This window comes from Vulpes vulpes, chromosome X, assembly GCF_048418805.1.
Source record: "Vulpes vulpes isolate BD-2025 chromosome X, VulVul3, whole genome shotgun sequence".
In the NCBI taxonomy this organism is placed as follows: Eukaryota; Metazoa; Chordata; class Mammalia; order Carnivora; family Canidae; genus Vulpes; species Vulpes vulpes.
The window spans coordinates 31,019,023-31,041,582 of NC_132796.1; the positions used below are offsets into that span (position 1 = coordinate 31,019,023).

The 22,560-nt window shown below is 34.6% G+C and overlaps 1 protein-coding gene across 1 annotated transcript in view; it reads left to right on the top strand.

Annotated features, from left to right (window-relative positions):
* The window catches only part of CFAP47 (cilia and flagella associated protein 47), a 503,092-nt gene that overhangs the window by 165,662 nt on the left and 314,870 nt on the right, over nt 1-22,560 (top strand). Inside the window, exons 27-30 of the mRNA XM_072744557.1 lie at nt 1,473-1,573; nt 5,435-5,569; nt 6,708-6,939; nt 16,178-16,399. Of these exons, the coding sequence (XP_072600658.1) occupies nt 1,473-1,573; nt 5,435-5,569; nt 6,708-6,939; nt 16,178-16,399 (690 nt within the window). The remainder of the gene's footprint in view (nt 1-1,472; nt 1,574-5,434; nt 5,570-6,707; nt 6,940-16,177; nt 16,400-22,560) is intronic.

The window sequence follows — 22,560 nt, forward strand, 5'->3', positions numbered from 1 at the left end:
TTTTAAAAAGAATTACAGTATAGAAATATAATTTAATCCTGACTAGGGCAATCTAACATGTGTTTAAACGTGTTTAGGATGATGGAATAGATGATTAGGGTTGGTCAAACAAGACAATGTTGAATATGTATAGTTTGCATAGTATTTTAATGCACATTAGTTGGTAAAGAAAAACAGAATGCATTCCTTATGAGAAAATATGCAGAACTGAGGTGAAAATCAATTCATTTACATATAACATGTTTATTTTAATGTCCCTGACAGCTCAATGTATTTTAGCTACAAAGTTTTTCTTAGTCTCATCCTACCCTGTATTTTATTTGTATCAACTTAGATTATAACACAGATTTTATCATTTCACCTTTTCAGTGACCATAAGCTACAGAGAAGGGCTAATATGATACATAGCTGATTCATGAGTAGAATTATCTTGATAAATACTATATGCAAAAGTCAAACCAATAATCCAGTATAACAGTGGTATAGATATAAAATATAGTACTTCTATTAAAAGATCAGTTGGGGGCGTCTGACTGGCTCCATCAATAGAGTATATGATTTGTAATCTCAGGGTTTTGAGTTCAATCCCCATGTTGGGCGTGGAGACTACTTTAAAAAAAAAAAGTTGGACTAGGACAGAATTGTCACATAAATTGGCCAGGCCCAATATAACCTTAGAATGTTTTGTGGCTCTTATTAGTAAGAAAGTTTACAATACTCTTATAAAATAGTTAATAGTATGCCGGTTGTGGAATGTATTAATACTTTACTGGCTGAATAACTTCTGTAGTATTGCATTCAGTTCTCAGATGCATTTAAAGGACAAACACAAAAGATCATCGCAAGAAGGTAGATGATACATGAAATTTTTGGAGTCCTTGCAGTTGAAAGAAACCTTGAATGTTCTAAATGTTTTCAATTTAAAGAAGAGAAAGCCTAGAAATGATACAATGATTGTTTTTAAGTATTTGAAGGAATGTAATGGGGTCCAATGATAGATTTTGTTTTCTGTTGCCCTGAAACCAAATGTCTGAGGGTATAGCTCTCCAGATATGAAATAGGTTGTCTGAGTGTCACCATGGTAGTGTCTCCCTAGTAGTGTCCTCTGAGGCTAGATAGCATTTTTCAGGGATTCTAGAAAAGAAGAAGGTGAGTAAATTAACTCTGAAGTTCTTCAATTCTAAAATTTCCTGAATCTGTTTGAGAACCTGTTTAATTACAAGCTGTGTTCTAGAGCATACTTGACAGTGAAATTTACCATCTCTGTTAAAAGCTTTAAAAGTAAATATTCCTAAACCATTAAAGTAGATACAGTAGGTGGTTAAGAAAAACAAAGTAGGTAGACAATTTGAAAATGATGAATAATTCATGTCTTAATCATTTAAGCCATCCAGGGTACTTGGAAAATATTTCATTGTATTTACTGCATCTGACAATTTTATTTTATTGAAATGCAATGTTTTCACTTTTAGGTTTTCGCTTCCAGTTACTGCAACAGCAGAAAACTGTCTTCTTACTATTTACCCATATATGGCAACTCATCTTGATAAGCAAACAATTATTTTAAAGGATGGTAAGTTAGATATATAACTATTGTCTCCTAGTCTTACTGTATATGTTCTTGTTATCCACAGTTGACACCTAGAAGTAAAGTGACTTTAAAATTAACTAATATTTATCAAACTCCTGCCATTTCTAAGAGCTGCAGTTATCACTGAGAGTAGAATATGGCAGTGTCTCTTAATTGCAAAAGTTGAAAATCTAGTAAAAGATACAAATAAATAAATACAAAGGTGTTTGAAGTAAGAGCCAATTGTAGTGTTGGAAATGTGGGTGTGGTATAGAGGCTAACATTGATGTTTGGGGTCTGGGATAACTTTAGAGAAGAGAGGACATCTGTGTAGAGTTTGACAAATGGTCCTAAACAGCACAATCTCGGCAAAGGATAATAGAGCAAAAGCATGGCAGGTCTTATGGGCGACATAAGGCAGGCAATCAAGGGGCCAGGGCACCCTTTATTCTGTAATGATGGGAACCTTCTGTGATTTCTGAGTATCACTGATTTAGAAAGGGAACGCTTGTTGAGACGAGAGCTGAATTAAAATGGGCAAGAGAGTGGTTACTACGCCAGTGGGAGTTGCTACCAGGGAAATGGTGAGGGACTGAGAACAATAGAAGTGAAGCTGCTAAGCTGAGAAATTTGAAATGCAAGACACAGAGACAAATGATTGATGGAGTAAATCTCAGGGGAGGAGGAAAGATGAGGAGTGGTAAAACATTCCATCTGTGTAGATTGTCAAGGCCTTATGTTTCAGGGCTGAATTGGAGATCTTTTCTGTGTTTGTAACTAGTTTTCTCCTATTTTCCACTTGCTTCTTCAAATGTTTACCACTGCTGTGAAACCTGTTCAGCCCTGTTCTGCCTCAGTCTCAGGGCATGACCTTTTCTCTGACTTTGCAGAAGAAATAGAGACAATCAGGCAAGAACACTCCAAACTTCCAAATGCCAAGCAGGCATCGGAAACCATTGTCTGTCACAATTGTCTGTCACAAAGCTGAGAGGCAAGACTGACTCCTGATTTAGGCCATTCCTTTATCTGGGTCCCTTCATCCAGGGACCTTGCTCACTCTTGCCCTTTGAATTATGCCTCCCTCTTAGCTGCTTTGGGGGCCCGGCTAGGATAACAACAAGGAAGAGAGAGGGGACTATATCCTTTCAGTGGATAGGCTAGTTCCCAAAGAGAAAAAAAAAGGTGAATCCAGGCCTTGCATTCCCGATTTAATCTTTGCAAATTTAGCAATCAGATAAACCATTTGGTTTCCCAGACGGAGAAAAATCGCAAGGGAAACTAAATATTTAGAATACCTTAGGTTCAGGGATGCCTGGGTGGCTCAGGGGTTGGGCAGCTGCCTTAGGCTCAGGTCATGATCCCAGGATCTGGGATCAAGTCCCACATGGGGCTCCTCATGGGGAACCTGCTTCTCCCCCTGCCTATGTCTCTGCCTCTCTCTCTGTGTGTGTGTTCTCTCATGAATAAATAAATAATTTTTTTTTTTTAAAAAGAATAACTTAGGTTCCTTTAACAGGAAGGACATGTCAGGCGTGAGGCAGAGCATTCTTCCATTACACTGCTGTTATTCCACTACTGACCAGCAGTTTACACTGTTGACCAATCCCACCCCCAACCCCTCTTCAAACTCTCTCTGGACTTCCACATACCATACTTCCCTGGGGTTCTTCTCGCCTCTCTGACTGTTCCTTCTGAGCACATATATATTACAAAATTTAAGCACATTCTCAAAATTTTAAAGATTTTCTGATCAATTCTGATGTAATATTTTTATATTCTTCTAATACCGGGGGCCAGATTTCAGATAATGCAACATAATGGAAAGAGCAGTGGATGAAGTATTACAGAACATGGGTGGAAATTCTATTTTGTGTTTTAATCTTACCATTTTGCCATAGGCTTTTATTGTTAACTCTTAGATCCGCAAACATCTGTTATTTAACAAAATGTGCATGGTAGGAGAATAATAGGATACTAACAATATTTCAAAGACTTTTGTGAGGACTCCTGGAGTAAATACTTGGAAATTATTACTATTACTACTATCATCATTTCATTATTATTGCTATCATAACTGCTGTTATTATTGGTTTAACACTCATATTTTTCATAATATACTCCAAAAAGTAATGAGGAGTTACTGTATAAAATATTGCTATTTCTTTAAAAGGAAAAAATGAATAGAGTCTTAGTGCTTATATGATGACTGGGTATGAAATCTGTGGATTAAAAATAATGCATCCATTTCAGTAAATATTATTATAGAAAGACATTATTTTTAAATATTCTAAAATATCTTTAAAAATATGTACAATAATAATTTATAATATATATTTAATGCTCCCCAGGCACATGGTGCTCTGTTGAGTGGCTTATATTTGTTATTTCATTTAATCCTTCCAACAACTGAGTTCGATACTCTTACTAATTTCACTTTACAGATTAAGAAACTGAGTCATATAGAGTTTGAGCAGTTTGCCCCAGGGAATTCTAACCAAAGAACAGCCTCGGAACCTACACATTTAGCTACCGTGCTCTAGATTATGATATGTTCAGTAAAGGTGAAATCTTAAAACACATTAAATATATCATAAAGTAAAGCAGTATGATTTACTTATTACAGCTAATATGTTGAATAAAAACTACTATATGAATAATTAACTTTTGAAGAGTACAGATGTGGGTTTGTCTCCCACTAGGAACTTTTTATCATTTGGTGGTAAGTTGAAAAGATAATGCCTAATACATCCATGATGAATTATTCTATCATTGAATTTCCTAAGGCTCATTTTTATGAAGTCTGTAGTGGCATAGCATTGCAGAGATATGCAGACCTGTTTGGCACAGATTCCCTGGAAAATTCTGATTGTTTTTGTATTGAAAAAAAATGAAAGGAACTTAGTATAAGCCAGCTTACCTCTCTGTGTTATTGCCTGTAAAGTAACCCTCACAACAAATTTATGAGCTCAGAAGCTTTGGTTTCTATTTTATGGATAAAAACATGTTTCAGAGAACTTGTATAACATACCCATGGTTTAATAGCTCAGGAATTGTAGTGCCAAGATTTAAAATCAGAAATTTATAAATGCAAAGGCCATGCTTTTCTGACAGAATTACATTATGCATATATATGTATAAACTTATATATACATATGTGAATACATAGAAAGATAGATGATAGATAGATAGATGATAGATGATAGATAGATAGATAGATAGATAGATAGATAGATAGATAGATAGATAGATAATCTGGCCTTACTTCACATATAATGCCTTTTCTTAACATTGCCTTTGGTTGAGTTCAGATTACCATGGTGGCAAATTCTAGTGTATATACAGCAACTCTAATTGGAATAAATATTGAAAGCTATGCAAAATGGTGGCAACTGATAATCTTAAACAGTGATTTCATTTCAAAAAATTAACAAGGAAGAAACTACTTTCATTAGTGATGCTCTTCTTGTATTTAATTTTGAGCACCATATATAATAATTCCAAAAATTTTGGTGTAAAAACATTTAATGGTTTCCATATATTTATTTATCTTAAATGTGAGCATTGTTCATTCTCTGAAAATTTTGATATGCCACAATAATTTCCTTGTTAAATAAAATTAATTCAATTCAGAAAACCATATCAGCTTTTATGGTCTTTTCCTTGACATCTTATTTGAGGTATAATGGACATTTAGACTTTAAAAAATTTTTTACTCTATGTATGTATATGTCTGTGCATATATATACATATTTATTGCATATAATATGCATATTATATATAAACTTATGAAATTCAGGTTCAATAATTTGAGAGTGAATTCACAATGCTTGTTGACTTACTATGTTCCAACATATCATTTTGTAGATAAGGATGACAGTTCTGTGAGTTCTGTGAAGAGGAGAGACAGTGTTTTGCTTCCCTACCAAGAAGTCGGTTTATCCTCTCCTGCTCCTACTAAATTTAATGATGCTGAGCCTGCAGAGAGAAGATTATCTGTTGGTATGTGGCAAATATATAATGTACTGAGCAAACCCAGTTCATAACATGATCTGTTTAATATTACTGAACTGAAAACTTAGGCTTTTTCAGGTAAGAAGAAATCCATGAAAAAAGTGGGTCATCTGCTTTGGGAGCTCTCTCCAATGATGTGGATCAGCGATTCTCTAATGTGTTTTGTTCACAGTATACTGTTCTCAGTACCTTTCCCTGAGGTCAAAAGATGTGCCAAGCTATTCCCTTTATTAAATGGTTTGGTTGAAAAACCTAAGAGTAGTAATTCATGTGATATCCAATATATGCAGTAGTGATATTTAACTATAATGTTAAATAATACCCTGTAGAGCCCCTCTAAATTTGCTGACATCCCAGGTCCCTCTGTACAGTTTGGGAACGGCCAGACTATGGGTTTGTCTGCCAATTATTTAGCTAGAGACAGTATTACCTAACTTAGAAAGAGATTGAGCACAGATAAATAGATAAAGATACAAATTTGATATTATCAATTGAAATTAACTCTTCAAATATTCCTTTCTCTGGATATGGGTAATATTGAAAATTTTCCTGTTTATTGAATGGACCAAACCAAATTAAATATTGTGAGGTTTTTAAATGACTGTGTGCTTGTGCCATCACATAGATATTTGTGAAAAGAATATAAAATCATTTTGTATTCTTGAAAAATCTCTCTACCTTGAAACGTTTTGTTTTATTAAAGTGCTTCACTTGGATAAAGAGTCATTTTGAATATGAAACCAATATTTTGTTTCTATAAGTTTTCCATCTAAGGTTTAATTCTGTCTATTGGGTAGAATTGAAGAATGGTGAAAATATTTTACATGTGAAATTGAAAATGAAACATTCCATTTTGGGGAATGTTTTCACATACCATTATGGCAAGAGAAAATTTAATGGTTTTCTTTATTGAAATTCATCTATTTTTAAAGTATTTCTGTTAGGTATTGAAAATAAATCTATTTTCTTGTTTTTAAGATACAGTAAATTGACTCAGAATTTCTTTGAGAGCATAGCATAATTTGTAAAATGAGCTTTATTTGTCTGCATATAAATAGCAATAGCTGACAGGATATTTTACTCTATGGTGATGTAACCCTTTTTTACAAACAAATGTGAATTTTAGGAATTGAAATAATACATGAAAGGTTGAACTCACGCAAAAGTAAAACGTCAAAGAAACACAATGATAGATCTATGGAAAAGGAGGAGAAAAATGAGCAATGCTTTTCTCCTGAAGAAGGAACAAAGGCATATGACTTCTTTGAGAAGGTTGTAAATGCTGCTCAGACCTGGTTCAGTCTCTTCGGCTGGCCTGAAGGACCCCATTGTCTTTCTATTCCAGAAACAATAAGAAGGTAAAAGCTATGTGTTTCTCTAAAATTTGCTTTGTATCATATAACAAAATATAATCTACTCACTGGGGTTGTTTTACATGAAACACAACGTTAAATGATTTCTCATAAACTGGTAAATTAGGAGGAGGCTACTAAGAAAAGCAAAAGGACACAAATATAAATTCTTTGGTGTAGGTATACTTAAAAAAAAGATTTATTTATTTGAGAGAGATTGTGGGTGCGGGCATGTGCACATAACAGGAGGAACAGAGGGAGAGGATCTCAAGCAGACTGCCTGCTGAGATGGGAGCCCCATGCAGGGCTCCACACAAAGCTCAACATGAGACTCCACACAGGGCTTGACCTGAGGACTCTGAGATCATGACCTGCGCCAACACCAGGAGTTTACCTGACTGAGCCACCCAGGCTCCCCTGGTATGGGTATACTCTTTTAATTTCTTCTAAACCTCTTAAGATTTGAGGTAAGTACTGAAAGTCACTAAACCTCACTTTCCTCATCTGTCAAATGACAAGGGGGTAAACTATGGGTAAGTTTTAAATTTGAAACTTTTGGAAACCCCACATGTATATATAAAGGAAATATCAGCCCTGGATCTAGAGTATAGTCAAGTAGACAGTACATTTACTTCCCTCTTTCATGGGCTTTTATTACTCAGCATATCTAAAGTAGATAAACTGCTTTGGTTTAGATCAAGTCACTTAATTCTGTTGTTAATTTAAATTGATATTTAGGCACTTCCCTTGTGTAGTGGTTCTCACAGTTTTTCTACCTCCTTTCTCAGAGCTTGGAGTGACTTGCAGGCACCAGAGGGGCAAGTACTTCATCTCTGTAGCTAGAAGAGCTATAGTAGCATTTTTGCATCTATGTTCAGGAGCGATTAAGTTACGCTCAATCTATACTTTTCCTATAAAAGCTATCTTTTTCAGTTTTTTAAATTAATGGGACTGTATCAGTTTCATCAAATGAATTAGCTAATATTTCATCTTTACTTATGCTGAGGGAAAATTAATACAACAGATACACTGAAAATTTACAGGCTTGATCGTAAAATCATCTGACTTCAGGGAATTTTTTAGAGAAGTTATTTGGTTAATAACTTTTCAGTTTTCTGCTTTGCTGTTTGTTCTACTGAAAATTATATATATTTTGAGTAAATTTTAATGATTTTTTATTTTGGGGAAATCATTGTCAGACATTTAAAATTCATTATCTGACAGTAATGACTGAGTATTATTTATATGCTCATAGACTCTTATTTATAATTTTTATTATACATATTACACTTTTTAAAAATATTTATTTATTTGAGAGAGAGAGAGAGCACAAGCAGGGTAAGGAGCAGAAGGAGAAGCAGACTCCCTGCTGAGCAAGGAACCCAATGCAGGGCTTGATCCTGGGACCTCAGGATCGTGACATGACCTGAGCCAAAGACAGGTGCTTAACCAACTGAGCCATGCAGGTGCTCCTATTATGCATATTATACTTTTAGGTCTCATGAGATGAATAAATTTTTGAATTAATTTATCCATTTCCATGTTTTCTAAATCATTTAATGCTGATTTTTTTTATTATTCACTTCTTTAAATTTGACTTGTATGCTTAATTATTTTCAGGTCTATACATTTATGTCTTTATTCCATGTTAGATGCATCCTACAATTTTTGCTATTAAGCATTCTAATTTTGGTTGTTTTTTTTTTTATAGAGCTTGTGATCTTAATTTTTATTTTCTACATATTTTTACTGTAACTATAGCTTATGTTAAATCCAATATGTTATTGGATTTATGCATCTTTATATACTTGCCCATTCACATTAATATGGGGGTATTTACTTATGTTATTATGTTATGTTATTTTGTTCTGTATTTTCCTAATGTAAACAATGCCAAGATTCATTGTATCTGTTTATAAGTAGTAGCAAATATTCCTGGATGTTACATAGGAAGGATTTCAGAGTGGGATCACTGAATCAACTAATATAAGCTTTTAAAAATCTATTTTATTTTTGAATGACTTTCTAGTAAGTTTTCTATTTTATATCCCTATTAATGAGTTAACAATGCCGGTCTGGTTGTTAACTGACAGAGTTGAGTACCTTGCTATTTTGATAAGTGGGTAACAGCTCATGTCTTTGGGTACGTCTTGGGGAAAGACAGTTTTAAAGGAATATGGGGACCTTTCTAGCCCAGAAATCTTTGAATATTAAAAACTTTGTCCAAGTAACAATGTTGTTCACTGCTAATACTTTATTTGGAATCTTTGGATCATGGACTCTCAGGCTAAGAGAATACTTTCAAGGTAATATAATGTTGCCAATCTTTGAACCCCTTACCTCAATGTTTCCTACATTACCCCATCATCTGGACTCTCAGTTTTTCTCATGAGAAGTCCAATGTCAAAAAAAAAAAAAAAAAGAAGTCTAATGTCATATTTTGTGACTACCATGTTCATTCTCTCAGAGTTATTTTATGGTTCCCATTTCTTTGCTAATTTGAAATTTATGAAATAAAATCTGACTGTGAGAATATTTTATATCATTCAATCTACTTGGTATTCATTAGACCCTTTTACTAGGAAAACTCATCATTCAACTAGTCTTCCCTCTCTCCTCTTTCCTGCCTTTGCTTTTCTCAATTTTTCTTTATTCTCTCACTGTCTTTTTATCTCCTTTAAGAATGATAGTGGACCTGCATGACTGATCCTTTATACCACTTTCAGTTATGTCCTATGATTTTTTTCTGTCTTTGCTTTCTTATGTTTGTAGATCTTCATTTGCTCTCCCAGTCTTCTATAAAATTTTTAATTGGTGTTTATAGTTTTGTTTTACAAGAACTCTGTTATTCTTTATGCCTTCCTTCCTTCCTCCCTTCCATCCTTCTTCCATCTATTTCTTTCATAATAGCATCCTATTTTTGTGTTACGGATGCATCTTCTCAAATATCTCTTCCAAATATAGTACTTGAATTAATCATCATTATTACTGTACTGAAGGTCACTTCCTTCCTCTGTATCTGCCAGCCATAATCTTGGTGACTTATGTTCCTTTAGGAAAAATGGTGTCCTTTTTTTCTGCAGCCTACTGCTATGCAGTCCATCGTTTTAATTTATTCCTTAATACGATTCCATTCATTCTGTTTTACAGATATTCTTCAGAATCGTTGCTATACTAATGATTCTTTCCCCAACTTTAGTGTTGTTATAGTTCTCCAGTCTTTCTGACATTTCAGGAATATTTTGAGGAGAGAAGATAAGCACATATATTAATTTTATCATCTTGAAAAGAAAATTGATATTCCTTCTCATAGTTTTCTACAGTTTTACTCTTTCATTTTATCCCAGCTTAATGATCTGTAATTTCTGTTATTGCTTTCATTATTGTGGTCTAGTAATCCATGCCCTGTTGAACTTGCTTGGCAATATGTCTGTTACCTTGTTCCTTTAAAAAAAAATTGTGTGTTGGTATTTTATTAATGATAATAGTTCATATATATATTGGGCTCCTACTAGGAACAAAACATATGTGTTTTGTGCGTATTAATTCATGTATTCTTTATAATAATCCTATGAGGTCAATACTATTATTATACCCATTTTATTGTGGGAAACTGAGGCAAAGAGAGAATTAGTAAGTTTCTCAAAGTTACTCACCTGATAAATAGCAGAGCCAGGATTTGAAGCCAAGCATTCTACCCTAGAGCTAGTGCTTTTAAGCTTCATTCCACTTGCTAATTATTGTAGGATCAGATTAAGTCTTAGGGAGCTTTGACACTTGAAAGACATGAGCTCCACTATTTGGCATTTTGTCTTTGGCTTTAGACTGGGCACTATAAGTACCTGTGGTTAGGTATATCAGTTCAAGAAGATTAAGAATATGGTAGTCTAGAACTGAGGAGAGTTATATAATCCTAATGTTTATAGGCTAAGTCTAGGATTTCAGATCCAGTGAAGCTCAAAGTCCTGGGCAAGCCTTCAATTCTAGCAAAGTCAGCCGTATTAACAGGGAAAGTGGAATTATATTGCCTTATATACAATGACCCCCCACTGAAGAGTCATCCACTACAGGATGTATAACCTGGAAAACTAGAATTCATTGTGAATTACGGTATGGACATCAAAAACTTTTTGTTTTCCTTTTAACACTATTGAACATTTTTTGACATATTTATGCATCAGCTTTCATGAACCTGAAGATACAGATTGTCAGAAATGCTGCTTTATTGGTATATTAGCTCAGATAATTTCACTCTTTACAAACACCAATTTGTGGCAGACAGGCCATATGGTCCATGTCATTTGTTAATTTGAGAGATATTCAGGTGGAATAGCAGAAACCAATTATTTGAGGAGATTACCTTTATTGATTAGTAGTCTGTTTACAATTCTTAGAGGCCCCTAGATATTATTTATTTTCAGCCCTTCCTGAAATCGCCAAAAGATGGAAATAGCTATTGAAAAAATATAAGAGAACACAATTTATGTTTCCAAATCATCAGAGGAAATGTACTAAATATAATAGCCCACTCACTTCAGGTTGGATGAATTGTGGGAATTAACATTTTTTCTAAACACTACTGGGAAGATCTGTAAGCAACTGATCACAGAAACATTTACATCATAATGAAAATTCCACTGCATCTGGCAGAAGTGATTGCAGTACATGTCATTGCTAGTCCAAACTTCTATTTCAATATGTACCTCCTTCCAGCTGCCACACACCAAGAGCACATCTGGGAATGCCAGTCAGGAAGCTTAGGGGAAAGGGTTCAAATTGTTTTAGAGCTACATTCTATACCAGAAATGTGCATTTAGTGTAAATATATAGAATCTCACAGGAAATCAAATTAATCAATAGAATAGTCTACCATTCATAATGACAGCATACAAAATGAAATATTTTCTCACTGCCTCTGCTTCCTCATTTATAAAAAGAGGTAATAATAATACCTACCTTATATGATTGTTGTGATACTTAAAAAAGGTAATACCTTTATGAGAACAGAGTATGAGACCTAATAAGCATTCAATAAATGTTAGCTGTTATTATTAAATTTAGTTAGTATTATGTTAGCAGCATTATATATTTCTGATCTCATTCACTGTATTTACCAACTCTTCTATTTGACAGTGGAAGGTAAATTTAAAACCGATCTTTTCCAAGCAGTTACCAAATGATATTTCATTAATATTTTTCCTTACCTTGCACAAGATTTTTTCCCAGTTTGATAAGAAACTTCTGACATTTTCTAAACTCTGTGTGTGTGTGTGTGTGTGTGTGTGTATGTGTGTGTGTGGTATGCGTTTCTCTTTGCCACTTTGAGCTGCTGGCAAGATCACTGATAAATTTAGCAATATAAACATAAAGTTTCTCCTCCATTTCTGGGCAGGCTGCCTATTCTTTTTGCCAGCCATGTCCAACAAAATCACAAAAATGTGTCTTTAGAGTGAAAGTGTTAAAATAAAAGTGTTAAATAACTGATTAGAGTTGGCTTCCTTGAATTTTTTTCATTTTTCCACATTACAGTGAGAATAGTGAATCATTTTATAATTCTTCTCAAGGCAGTTTCCTTCTTTAACCATTTTACTACTTGTTTGCTGGGAATAGTGGTAAGTGGTAGGTAGTTTCTTTACCTGGAGAAATAGATCATGATGTAAGTACATGAGCCTTTTGCTTGTGCATATTTTCAATCTCCAAAGTAAAAGGACTCTCATAATTGAAAAGAAACTTCAAATAATCTAATATCTTAAAATATAAACAAGAAGAGAAGGAATATTGTTAACAGTTATCAAAATTTTAATTAAAGTCCACACTTGTGAGATATGCATACATATAGATATTAAAGAAAAGACTGTAGTTTATACATCAGAATTTGTACTCCCAGTGGGAAATCCAGTTATAATCCAGTTAATCCACTAACAATGTCACCTTTTCCTTTAACAATCCTCTAGATAGTAATTTTAACTACCTAATTTCAGTCAGCCTTTAAGGGGTTGGGGAACTTTGAAGACCCAAGCTGTTCCCTCTTGACTTTTCAAATCATGAAATAAAATACACATAGAAAAAGATTCACAAACCAAGTACAACCCATCATTTTACTCCTAGAGCAAATCCCTGTGCAGGCTTCCCTTTAACAGCACCCCAGAAACCTCTTTGACACTCACAATCTACAGGATCTCTATAACTGAAAGGAAATCACCAGCTTGCCTTTTATGGTAATCATTTCCTTACCTTTTTTTTTTTTTTTTTTTTTAGTTTTATCATGCAAGCATAGATCTGTGAACTCCAGAGTTTAAGGTTTATGTTTTTGAATTTTAATCATGCTTGTCACCACATAACATATAGACAGAATTATACTATGTGAACATGTGTGTAGCTATCACTTAGACCAAGATATAGAGCATAGTGGAAGGTCTGTGTGGCTCAGAGGTTGAACATCTGCCTTTGGCTCAAGGTGTGATCCAGAGGTCCAGGGATTGAGCTCCCTGTGGGGAGCCTGCTTCTCCCTCTACCTATGTCTCTGACTTCTCTCTGTGTCTCTCATGAATAAATAAATAAAATCATTTAAAAAAAAAAAGAAATAGAGCATAGCTAACATCTCCAAATCCCTGCCACTTCTATTTCCCTTCCCATCCCCTGGAGAGGTCACCATTATCCTGAATTCTAACACCAAAGATTAGTTTTTTTCTAGTTTTGAACATGATGTAGGAAAAATCATACAATTTGCGTTTTTTTTGTAGCATCTGGATTTTTTTTTATCAATATTATGTTCATGTGATTCACTATTGCATTTCAAAGTGGATTACTAGTAATGCTGTACACTAGGTCATTATATGTATATTCTATTGAATCATTCTGTCCATAGATGTTTCACTGGCTTCTAGATTTTTCTATTATGAAAAATGTAACTATGGACATTTTAACATATGTCTTTTGATACATATTTCTGAAAGGCTTATATGTTGAGTAAAATTGCTAAATCATAAGATGGAAATATGATCACCTTTAGAAGTTATTTCCAAGTAGCTTTCCAAAGTGGTTGTACCTATTTCCACTACCACAGGTCATATATGAAAGTTCTATTTGCTCTATATTCCAAGAAACAGTTAATATTTTCAGTCTTTTCATTATTAGCTCTGAGTGAGGTTTGAATTGACATTTTACTACTCTTGATATTAAGAAAAAATTTATATTTTCTTGGTCATTTGGAAATGTTGTACCATGAAGAGCCTGTTCTTTGTAGTTATTCTTATTGTGGTTCATAGTGATTCTCTCATCTGTGGTCTGATTTTTTTATTGTCAGTTTTGGAACTCTCTCAGTCAATATGCTTTCCATTATGTGACTACCTCATTCTTTTGGGCTCCTCTCCTTTGCTCACTCTTCTGTGTTTTCCATCCTTTTATCCCTCTCTGTTGTAGTAAGATACTTTCCTATGACCTATATTCCATTGCATTAGTTTTTTCTTCATTTGATTTAGTTTGCTGTTAACTTCATCCATTGCTCTCTTCATTTTACTTACTAGATTTGTTTGTTTCTAAATTTTCCATTTAGTTATATACATATATTTTAAAGATTTTATTTATTTATTTGAGAGAGAGATAGAAGAGAGCACAAGCAGGGGAAGTGTCAGAGGGAGAAGAAGAAGCAGGCTTCCTGCTGAGCAGGGAGCCCAATGTGGAGCTCCATTCCAGGCCCCTGGGATCATGACCTGAACTGAAGGCAGGTGCTTAAATGACTGAGCCAGCAAGGTACCCCTAAAGATTTGATTTATTGAGAGAGAGGAAGAGAGAGAGAGCAAGTGGGGGGAGGTACTGAAGCAGAATGAGAGAGAATCTCAAGCAGACTCCACTCTGAGCGCAAAGCCAGACACAGGGCTTGAGATAATGATCTGAGGTGAAATCAAGAATCAAATGCTTAACAGACTGAGCCACCCAGAAGCCTCTCCATTTAGTTATATTTTTATATAACTTATAGTTCAATGACAAAATTCTCAATCTTAATCATAGTACATACAATTACTTTAAAATCTGTGTCTTAAAACTATAATATGTGGGCCCTGTGTGTCCATTCATATTATTTATTGTTTCTTACTATTTATATTCAACTTGTTTTTTCTCCTTCTTTTTTTAGTTATTGTCTGGTTATGTCTTAATTCTGTTTAGATCATTTATCTTCTTCATAATTTTTTATAGAAATATTTTCAGGTATTAATTATTTTCCATGAAATATTTGCTTTGTTGGTACCTTCAGGATATACTAGCTCTATTATATACATTACTAATGAGGAACTTGAGAAACAGACAAGTCAAGTAGCTTCCATAAAGTCACACAGTAAGAGGAAGAGCCAGAGTTTGAGCAATGGTACTCAAACCCTTATCTAAGTCAATGTTCTTTGTCCTATAATATGCAATATAGACCTACTAGCTACCAAACTGGAGAATGGCCACTCAAAATGACTCCTTGGGCACTTTTTATTTATCAGTCTAAATTAGTGATACATTTTGACTTTGATTGCTAGCAAACAAGTAGACAGTATACTGTAGTATTAGATAATTGATAAACTATAGAGAGCAAGAATTGTTTGAATTTTTTTAATCCATTTAATAATTAGCATCCATTGTAACTCAGTGTGAGAAGTATCAGAAATAGAGATTGTACTGTCTTATTTAAAGGACAGAGAAATATATAAGAGCATTAGCTCTCTGGGTTTATCTTTAAAATGTGAATCTCTGCTTATGAGGCCAATGTGCAGGATGAGCCCTTCTAATTATTAGAATACAATATTGAGAAAATATGTATAAATTTGTTTTTGTCTATACATGTGTGATGAATATTTGACATCTATCTTGAAAACTATCATAGGCATTATTACCTCCAGTTTAAATGGTATAAAATTTGAGTTCAATGAGTTTGGATAACTTCTCAACCAGCTAGCAGTTAATGGGTCCAGGACTTAACTCCTGTACTGTTTATCCAAAGCAGTTACATTTTCTATTCACAATCCAATCTTCCAGACCTGACAATTGCAACCTCAGATTATGATGCGTGTTTAAAATGAGATAATAGAAAGTTCCAGGGTTATCAAAACATCTAATTTGTACTAACAAATGATAGCTGAGTAAGGTGAATTTTATAATTTCTTATTTGATTTTAAGTAGAACTTTATTTAGTCATTGAAAAATTTTTTCATAATATAACATACTGATATTTTTTTTTAATTTTAAAATTGTTTTCTCATAGGGAAGTGTATAAAATACAATTCTACTCATCAACCTCATCATCCAAAAAAATTTTCAGACAGAATGACTTTTCGAAATACAATAAGACCATTTATGATGTGATGCTCCACTTGAGTGGAAAAATGCCACCTGGAATTAATTTAAGTCAGTCCTTACCTGAGGATTACACTGAAAGGGTGATTCAACTTCATTCTCAACATTCTTCACTTCTTGACTTTCTCATGTAAGAACATGAATGTGCTAATTTAAGCATGTAATTTTGGCTTGGATAGATACATAAGTAAATGGGTAGATAGGTAGATTTTGATATTATTTGTCTTTTTATAATATATTTACCATGTTTCCAGTATATGCATAATCCTGTAATATATACCTTGGAAAGATAATGGAAAATAAACATTTCATAGACTATTGAATTGGCAACTTAAGGCATTCATTCCCAAGCTTTATCATCAATCCATATCATTGTGAGAGCATGTTAAACAGGTTTCTGGCCCTTACCCACAGAGTTTATGATGTTAATTTGCATTTATAAGGAGTTTTAGGTGATATTTATTTCTTCTGGTCCATGACCTCATTTTGAGTTTTCTTACCTAGACAAATATATAAGTTCATAGAACTAAAAAGGGATGATACCAATAAGTTTATTTCTCAGAATACTGTTAGTATAATCTCAAGTTATACTATGAATTTTTAGTCCACATAGTTGTCTTTTAATATTAAAATAATCAGCAGGTGAAAATTTCCATAACTGGTTGACAGAAAATATAGGGAAAATATTTGTCATTATAATGTCTGTGTTCCTCTGCAGAGATTATAAATGGTGAGTGGCCAAGAAATAGAAAAGCAGTGTTCATTAAAAGTCTGAGGAGAGTACTGGTTAATTTATATTACTTCTTTTGCTTATATTTGCAGTATCCTTATCCACTGGAACATCCATAACCATGCTTCTATATCACTAAAATAACATTTGTTACTTGTAATTATTATGCAATAGGGTTCATATTTTTGAAATATATTGCTGTGTCTTTATAGCATTGCTTCTTTGTGTATGGAAGCTATTCCATAGTTGGACAGAAATGTTCACCTACCTTAGCAGGGGTGGGGATGGAGGGTAACAAAAGGAATCTCAAAGCAGGAATGCAAATGAAAAATTTGGTGTTCAAAATTTTTTTTAATTTCCAAATCAGAATTTTTGAGTCTCTAGCAATATTATGGTCTTAAAAATTAGACATGGTATACAGAGAAACAGGAATATGACAGCAGAGTAGGAGTACTCTAGACTTGCCTCCTTCCATGAACATAACCAGATAACTATCAAATCATCCTAAATACCCCAGAAATTGACCTGAAGACTGATAGAACAAGGAAAGGGAGGAAGAGGCCACATTGAAGAAGGTAGGAAGTATGGAGATACAGTTTAGGAGAGAAATCAATCTTGGGTGCTACTGAGGGGATGGAGCCAGGGTCACTGAGAATGGTGAGAGAGGAAGACACAGGGGAACACAAAAGGAGAATGTTTCCCCATAGCCATTGGCTTCGAAAATGAAAGGTACAGATTTTCATGAGCTTTTGCAACCAGGGGGCCTTAAACACTGGAGTTTTAAATATCAGTGGGCTTGGCTGTGATACAGCCTGGAAAGCACTGTGCTACTTTGGAGAGAAGGCAGGCAAACAACCCAAGGGCATACAGCGTGGAAAGAGCAAGGTAAAGAACGACTGGGGCACACATTGGGGAGATCATTTGCCCCTCTCTGTGTGTCCCTGAGAAAGCAGCATTCACAGAGACACCTGTCCAGGAACAAAGGAGCTTGCTGGTGCCATTTCCCTCCCCTGCCCCTCACCATAAACACAGAACCATCAGTGGGAAGCAGCCCAGAATGATACTGGCTGCCTAACTTGCTTATACTAAGCCTCCTCTCCTTCACTCCAGTGAGATTGCTCTTCTCAGTCATGTTTGCATCAGTTCCAAGCCAGCAGATTCCTCCTCCAGAAGACTGGTACAAATCCCAGTCTACACCACATCTCCCAAACAGAGAGTTTTGCAGTACCTTAGTTCCAGTGGAGGTGGTGACAGGTCTCATTTCACAAGCAAACCAAAGCATACCTAGTTAAAACTCACCATGTTCAGGCCAGGGACCAAACACTGCCCACATCAGGCAAGGAAAGCTTTTGGCAGATGACTGACCTAAAGATAAAGTGACCAGGACACAGCAGCAGCACACATGCAGCACACATCAGAGACATTCCCTAAAGAGCCAGGGCCTGAGCACTACATGATGTTTCTTCATAAGGCTAGGAGTAGGAGAAATAATTGCCTTTTCTAATTAAAAAAAAAAAAAAAAAAAAAACAGGCAGAGACTTAGAATGAGAAGTCAGAGGAATTTATCCCAAATGAAAGAAAAAGATAAGATCACAGACAGAGATCTAAGTGAAACAGAGATGACTAACAGGCTGATGGAGAATTTAAAGTAATGATCATAAGGATACTCACTGGACTTGAGGAAAGAATAGAAAACATTGGTAAGACCCTTACCACAGAGATAGAAGAATTAAAAAAGAGTCAGTCAGAGATGAAGAGATGAAGAGTGCAATAAATGAGATTAGAAACACATTTGACTCAATGAACAGCAGGCTGGAAGAAGCAGAGGAATTAAATAATGACCTAGAATACAAAGAAATGGAAAACAATAAAGCTGAACAAAAGAGAGAAAGAATTATGCAAACATAGGGAATGCAGTGCCTCCATCCAACATAATAACATTCGTATAGGATTCCCAGAAGAAGAGAGAAAAAGGGGAAGAAAATTTGTTTGAGGAAATAATAGCTAAAACTTTCCGTGATCTGGAAAAGGAAACAGACATCCCAATCCAGGAGGCACAGAGAACCCCCAACAAAATCAACAAAAGCAGGCCAACACCAAGACATATTATACTTAAATTTGCTGAATATAATGATAAAGAAAATTCTTAAAAGCATTAAGACAAAAGAAGTCATTAACTTACAAGAGGAAGCCCATAAGGCTAGCTGGGGATTCTTCAACAAAAACTTGGCAAGCCAGAAGAGAATGGCATGATATATTCAAAGTGCTGAAAGGGAAAATCTGAAGCCAATAACACTCTATCCAGCAAGGCTGTCATTCAGAATAGGAGAGATAAGCATTTCCCCAGACAAAAACTAACGGAGTTTGTGACCACTAAGCTAGCCTTGCAAGAAATATTAAAGAATACTTTTTGAGTGGAAAGGAGAGGCCAAAAGTGACAGTACAGGGCAGCCCGGGTGGCTCAGCAGTTTAGTGCTGCTTTCAGCCCAGGGCGTGATCCTTGAGACCCGGGATCAAGTCCCACGTCAGGCTCCCTACCAGGAGCCTGCTTCTCCCTTGGCCTATGTCTCTGCCTCTCTCTCTCTGTTGCTCATGAATAAATAAATAAAATATTTTTTTAAAGTATTCAAAAGTGACAGTACAAATGCAGGAAACATGAAAGCAGTAAAAATGAATACTTCTGCAAAAAAATCAGTCAAAGAACTCACCAAAAAAAGGGTATAAAATATACTAACATATGCCTAAGACATGGAGAGGAGAGAATAATAGGTTCAAACTTAAATGACCATCAACTTAATGTAGACTGCTATATACAGGAGAGGTTAGATACAAACCAAATGGTAACTATATATAACTATATAACTATATAACTATATATATAAACATGTAAAGAATAAAGAGAAAGAAATACAAATATATCACTGAAGAAAATAAGCAAAAAAAAAAAAAAGACAAAAGGTCAGAGAAAATTTTCAGAAACAACCACAAAACAAGTACTAAAATGGTAATACATACTTATCAGTAATTACTTTGAATGTAAATGGACTAAAAGCTCTAATCAGAAAGCATAGGGTGTCAGAATGGATAAAAAAAAATATAAGACTCATCTATATGCTGCCTATAAGAGACTCATTTTAGACCTAAGGACATTTGCAGATTGAAAGTCAAGGGACGGAAAAATATTTATCATGCAAATAGATGTCAAAAGAAAGGCAGAGTAGCAATATCTACATTGGAAAAACTGGACTTTAAAACAAAGACTGTAACAAAAGACAAAGAAGGTCACTACATCATAAGAAAGGGGACAATCCAACAAGAAGGTATAACAATTGAAAATATTTATGCACCCAAGATGGGAGCACAGAAATACAGAAAGTAGTTAATAACAAACATAAAGGAACTAACCAATAATAATACAATAATAGTCGAAGACTTTTAACACCCCACTTACATCAATGGATGGATCAGCTAAATAGAAAGTCAACAAGAAAACAATAACTTTGAATGACACACTGGACCAGATGGACTTAGCAGATGTATTCAGAACATTTCAACCTAAAACAGCACAATATACATTTTTTCAAGTGCACATGGAACATTCTCGAGAATACATCACATAGTAGGCCACAAAACAAAACTCAACAAATACAAGAAGAAAGAAGTCATACCATGCACCTTTTCTGACCACCACACTGTGAAACTAGAAGGCAACCACAAGAAAAAATCTGGAAAGATAACAAATAGGTGGAAGTTAAATAACATGCTACTAAATAACGAATGGGTCAACTAGGAAATCAAAGAAGAAATGAAAAGATACATGGAAACAAATGAAAATGGAAACACAGTGGTCTAAACCCTTTGGGATGCAATAAAAGAGGTCCTAAGAGAGAATATATAGCAATACAAGCCGACCTCAAGAAGCAAGAAACATCTCAAACAACCTAACTTTATACCTAAATGAGCTAGGAAAAAAAACAAAACAAAACAGCCTAAAGCCAGCAGAAGGAAGGAAATAATAATTAGAGCAGAAATAGATGATAAAGAAACTAAAATAACAATAGAACACATGAATGAAACCAGAAGCTGGTTCTTTGAAAAAATTAATAAAATTGATAAACTTGTAGCCAGACTTAGCGAAAGGAAAACAGAAAGGACCCAAATAAATAAAATTATAAATGAGAGAGAAGAAATAACGACTGACACCACAGAAATGCAAATAATCATAAGCGAATATTATGAAAAACTATATGCCAATAAACTGGACAAGCTAGAAGAGAAGGATAAATTCCTAGAAACAGATGTATCACCAAAACTGAATTAGGAACAGATAGAAAATTTGAACAGACTGATAAACAGTAAAGAAATTGAATCAGTAACCAAAAGCCCCCAACAAACAAAAGTCCAGGACCACAGGGCTTCACAAGTGAATTCTACCAAACATTTATTTTTTTTTAATTTTTTATTTATTTATGATAGTCACAGAGAGAGAGAGAGAGAGGCAGAGACACAGGCGGAGGGAGAAGCAGGCTCCATGCACCGGGAGCCTGATGTGGGATTCGATCCCGGGTCTCCAGGATCGCGCCCTGGGCCAAAGGCAGGCGCCAAACCGCTGCGCCACCCAGGGATCCCTCTACCAAACATTTAAAGAAAAGTTAATACTAATTCTTCTCAAACTATTCCAAAAAAATAGAGATGGAGGAAAAATTTCCAAATTCATTCCTTGAGACCAGCATTACCCAGATAGCAAAACCTGATAAAGACACCACAAAAAAAAAAGAAAATTAAAAAAAAGAACTATAAGCCAATATCTCTGATGAACAGATATGCAAAAATCCTCAATAAAATAAGCCAAATTCAACAAAAATTTTAAATACCATTCACCACAATCAAGTGGGATTTTGCTTGGGCCACAAGGGTGGTTTAGTATCTCCAAATCAATCAGTGTAGTACATCACATCAATAAGAGAAAGTAAAAGAACTATATGATCTTTTCAACAGATGCAGAAAAAGTATTTGACAAAGTACAACATCCATTCATGATAAAAAAAAAAAAGAAAGAAAAGAAACCAAAACACCTCACCAAAGTAGATTTAGAGGGAATGTACCTCAACATAAAAAGGCCATATATGAAAAACCCACAGCTAATATCATGCTAAATAGGGAAAAACAGAGCTTTTCCTCTACAGTCAGGAACAAGACAGGAATATCCATTGTCACTACTTCTATTCTTTTTTTTTTTTTTTCACTACTTCTATTCAACATAGTACTGGAAGTCCTAGCCACAGTAATCAGAAAACAAAAAGATATAAAAAGCATCCATATTGGCAAGGAAGAAGTAAAACTTTCACTATTTGCAGATGACATGATGCTATATATTGAAAACCCAGAAGACTCCACCAAAAAAACTGCTAGAACTGGTACACAAATTCAGTAAAATTGCAGGATATAAAATCGACAAAAATCTGTTGCATATCTATATACTAATAATGAAGCAGCAAAAAAAAGGGGGGGGGTCAATCCTTTTTACAATTGCACCAAAAACATTAAGATACCTAGGGGAA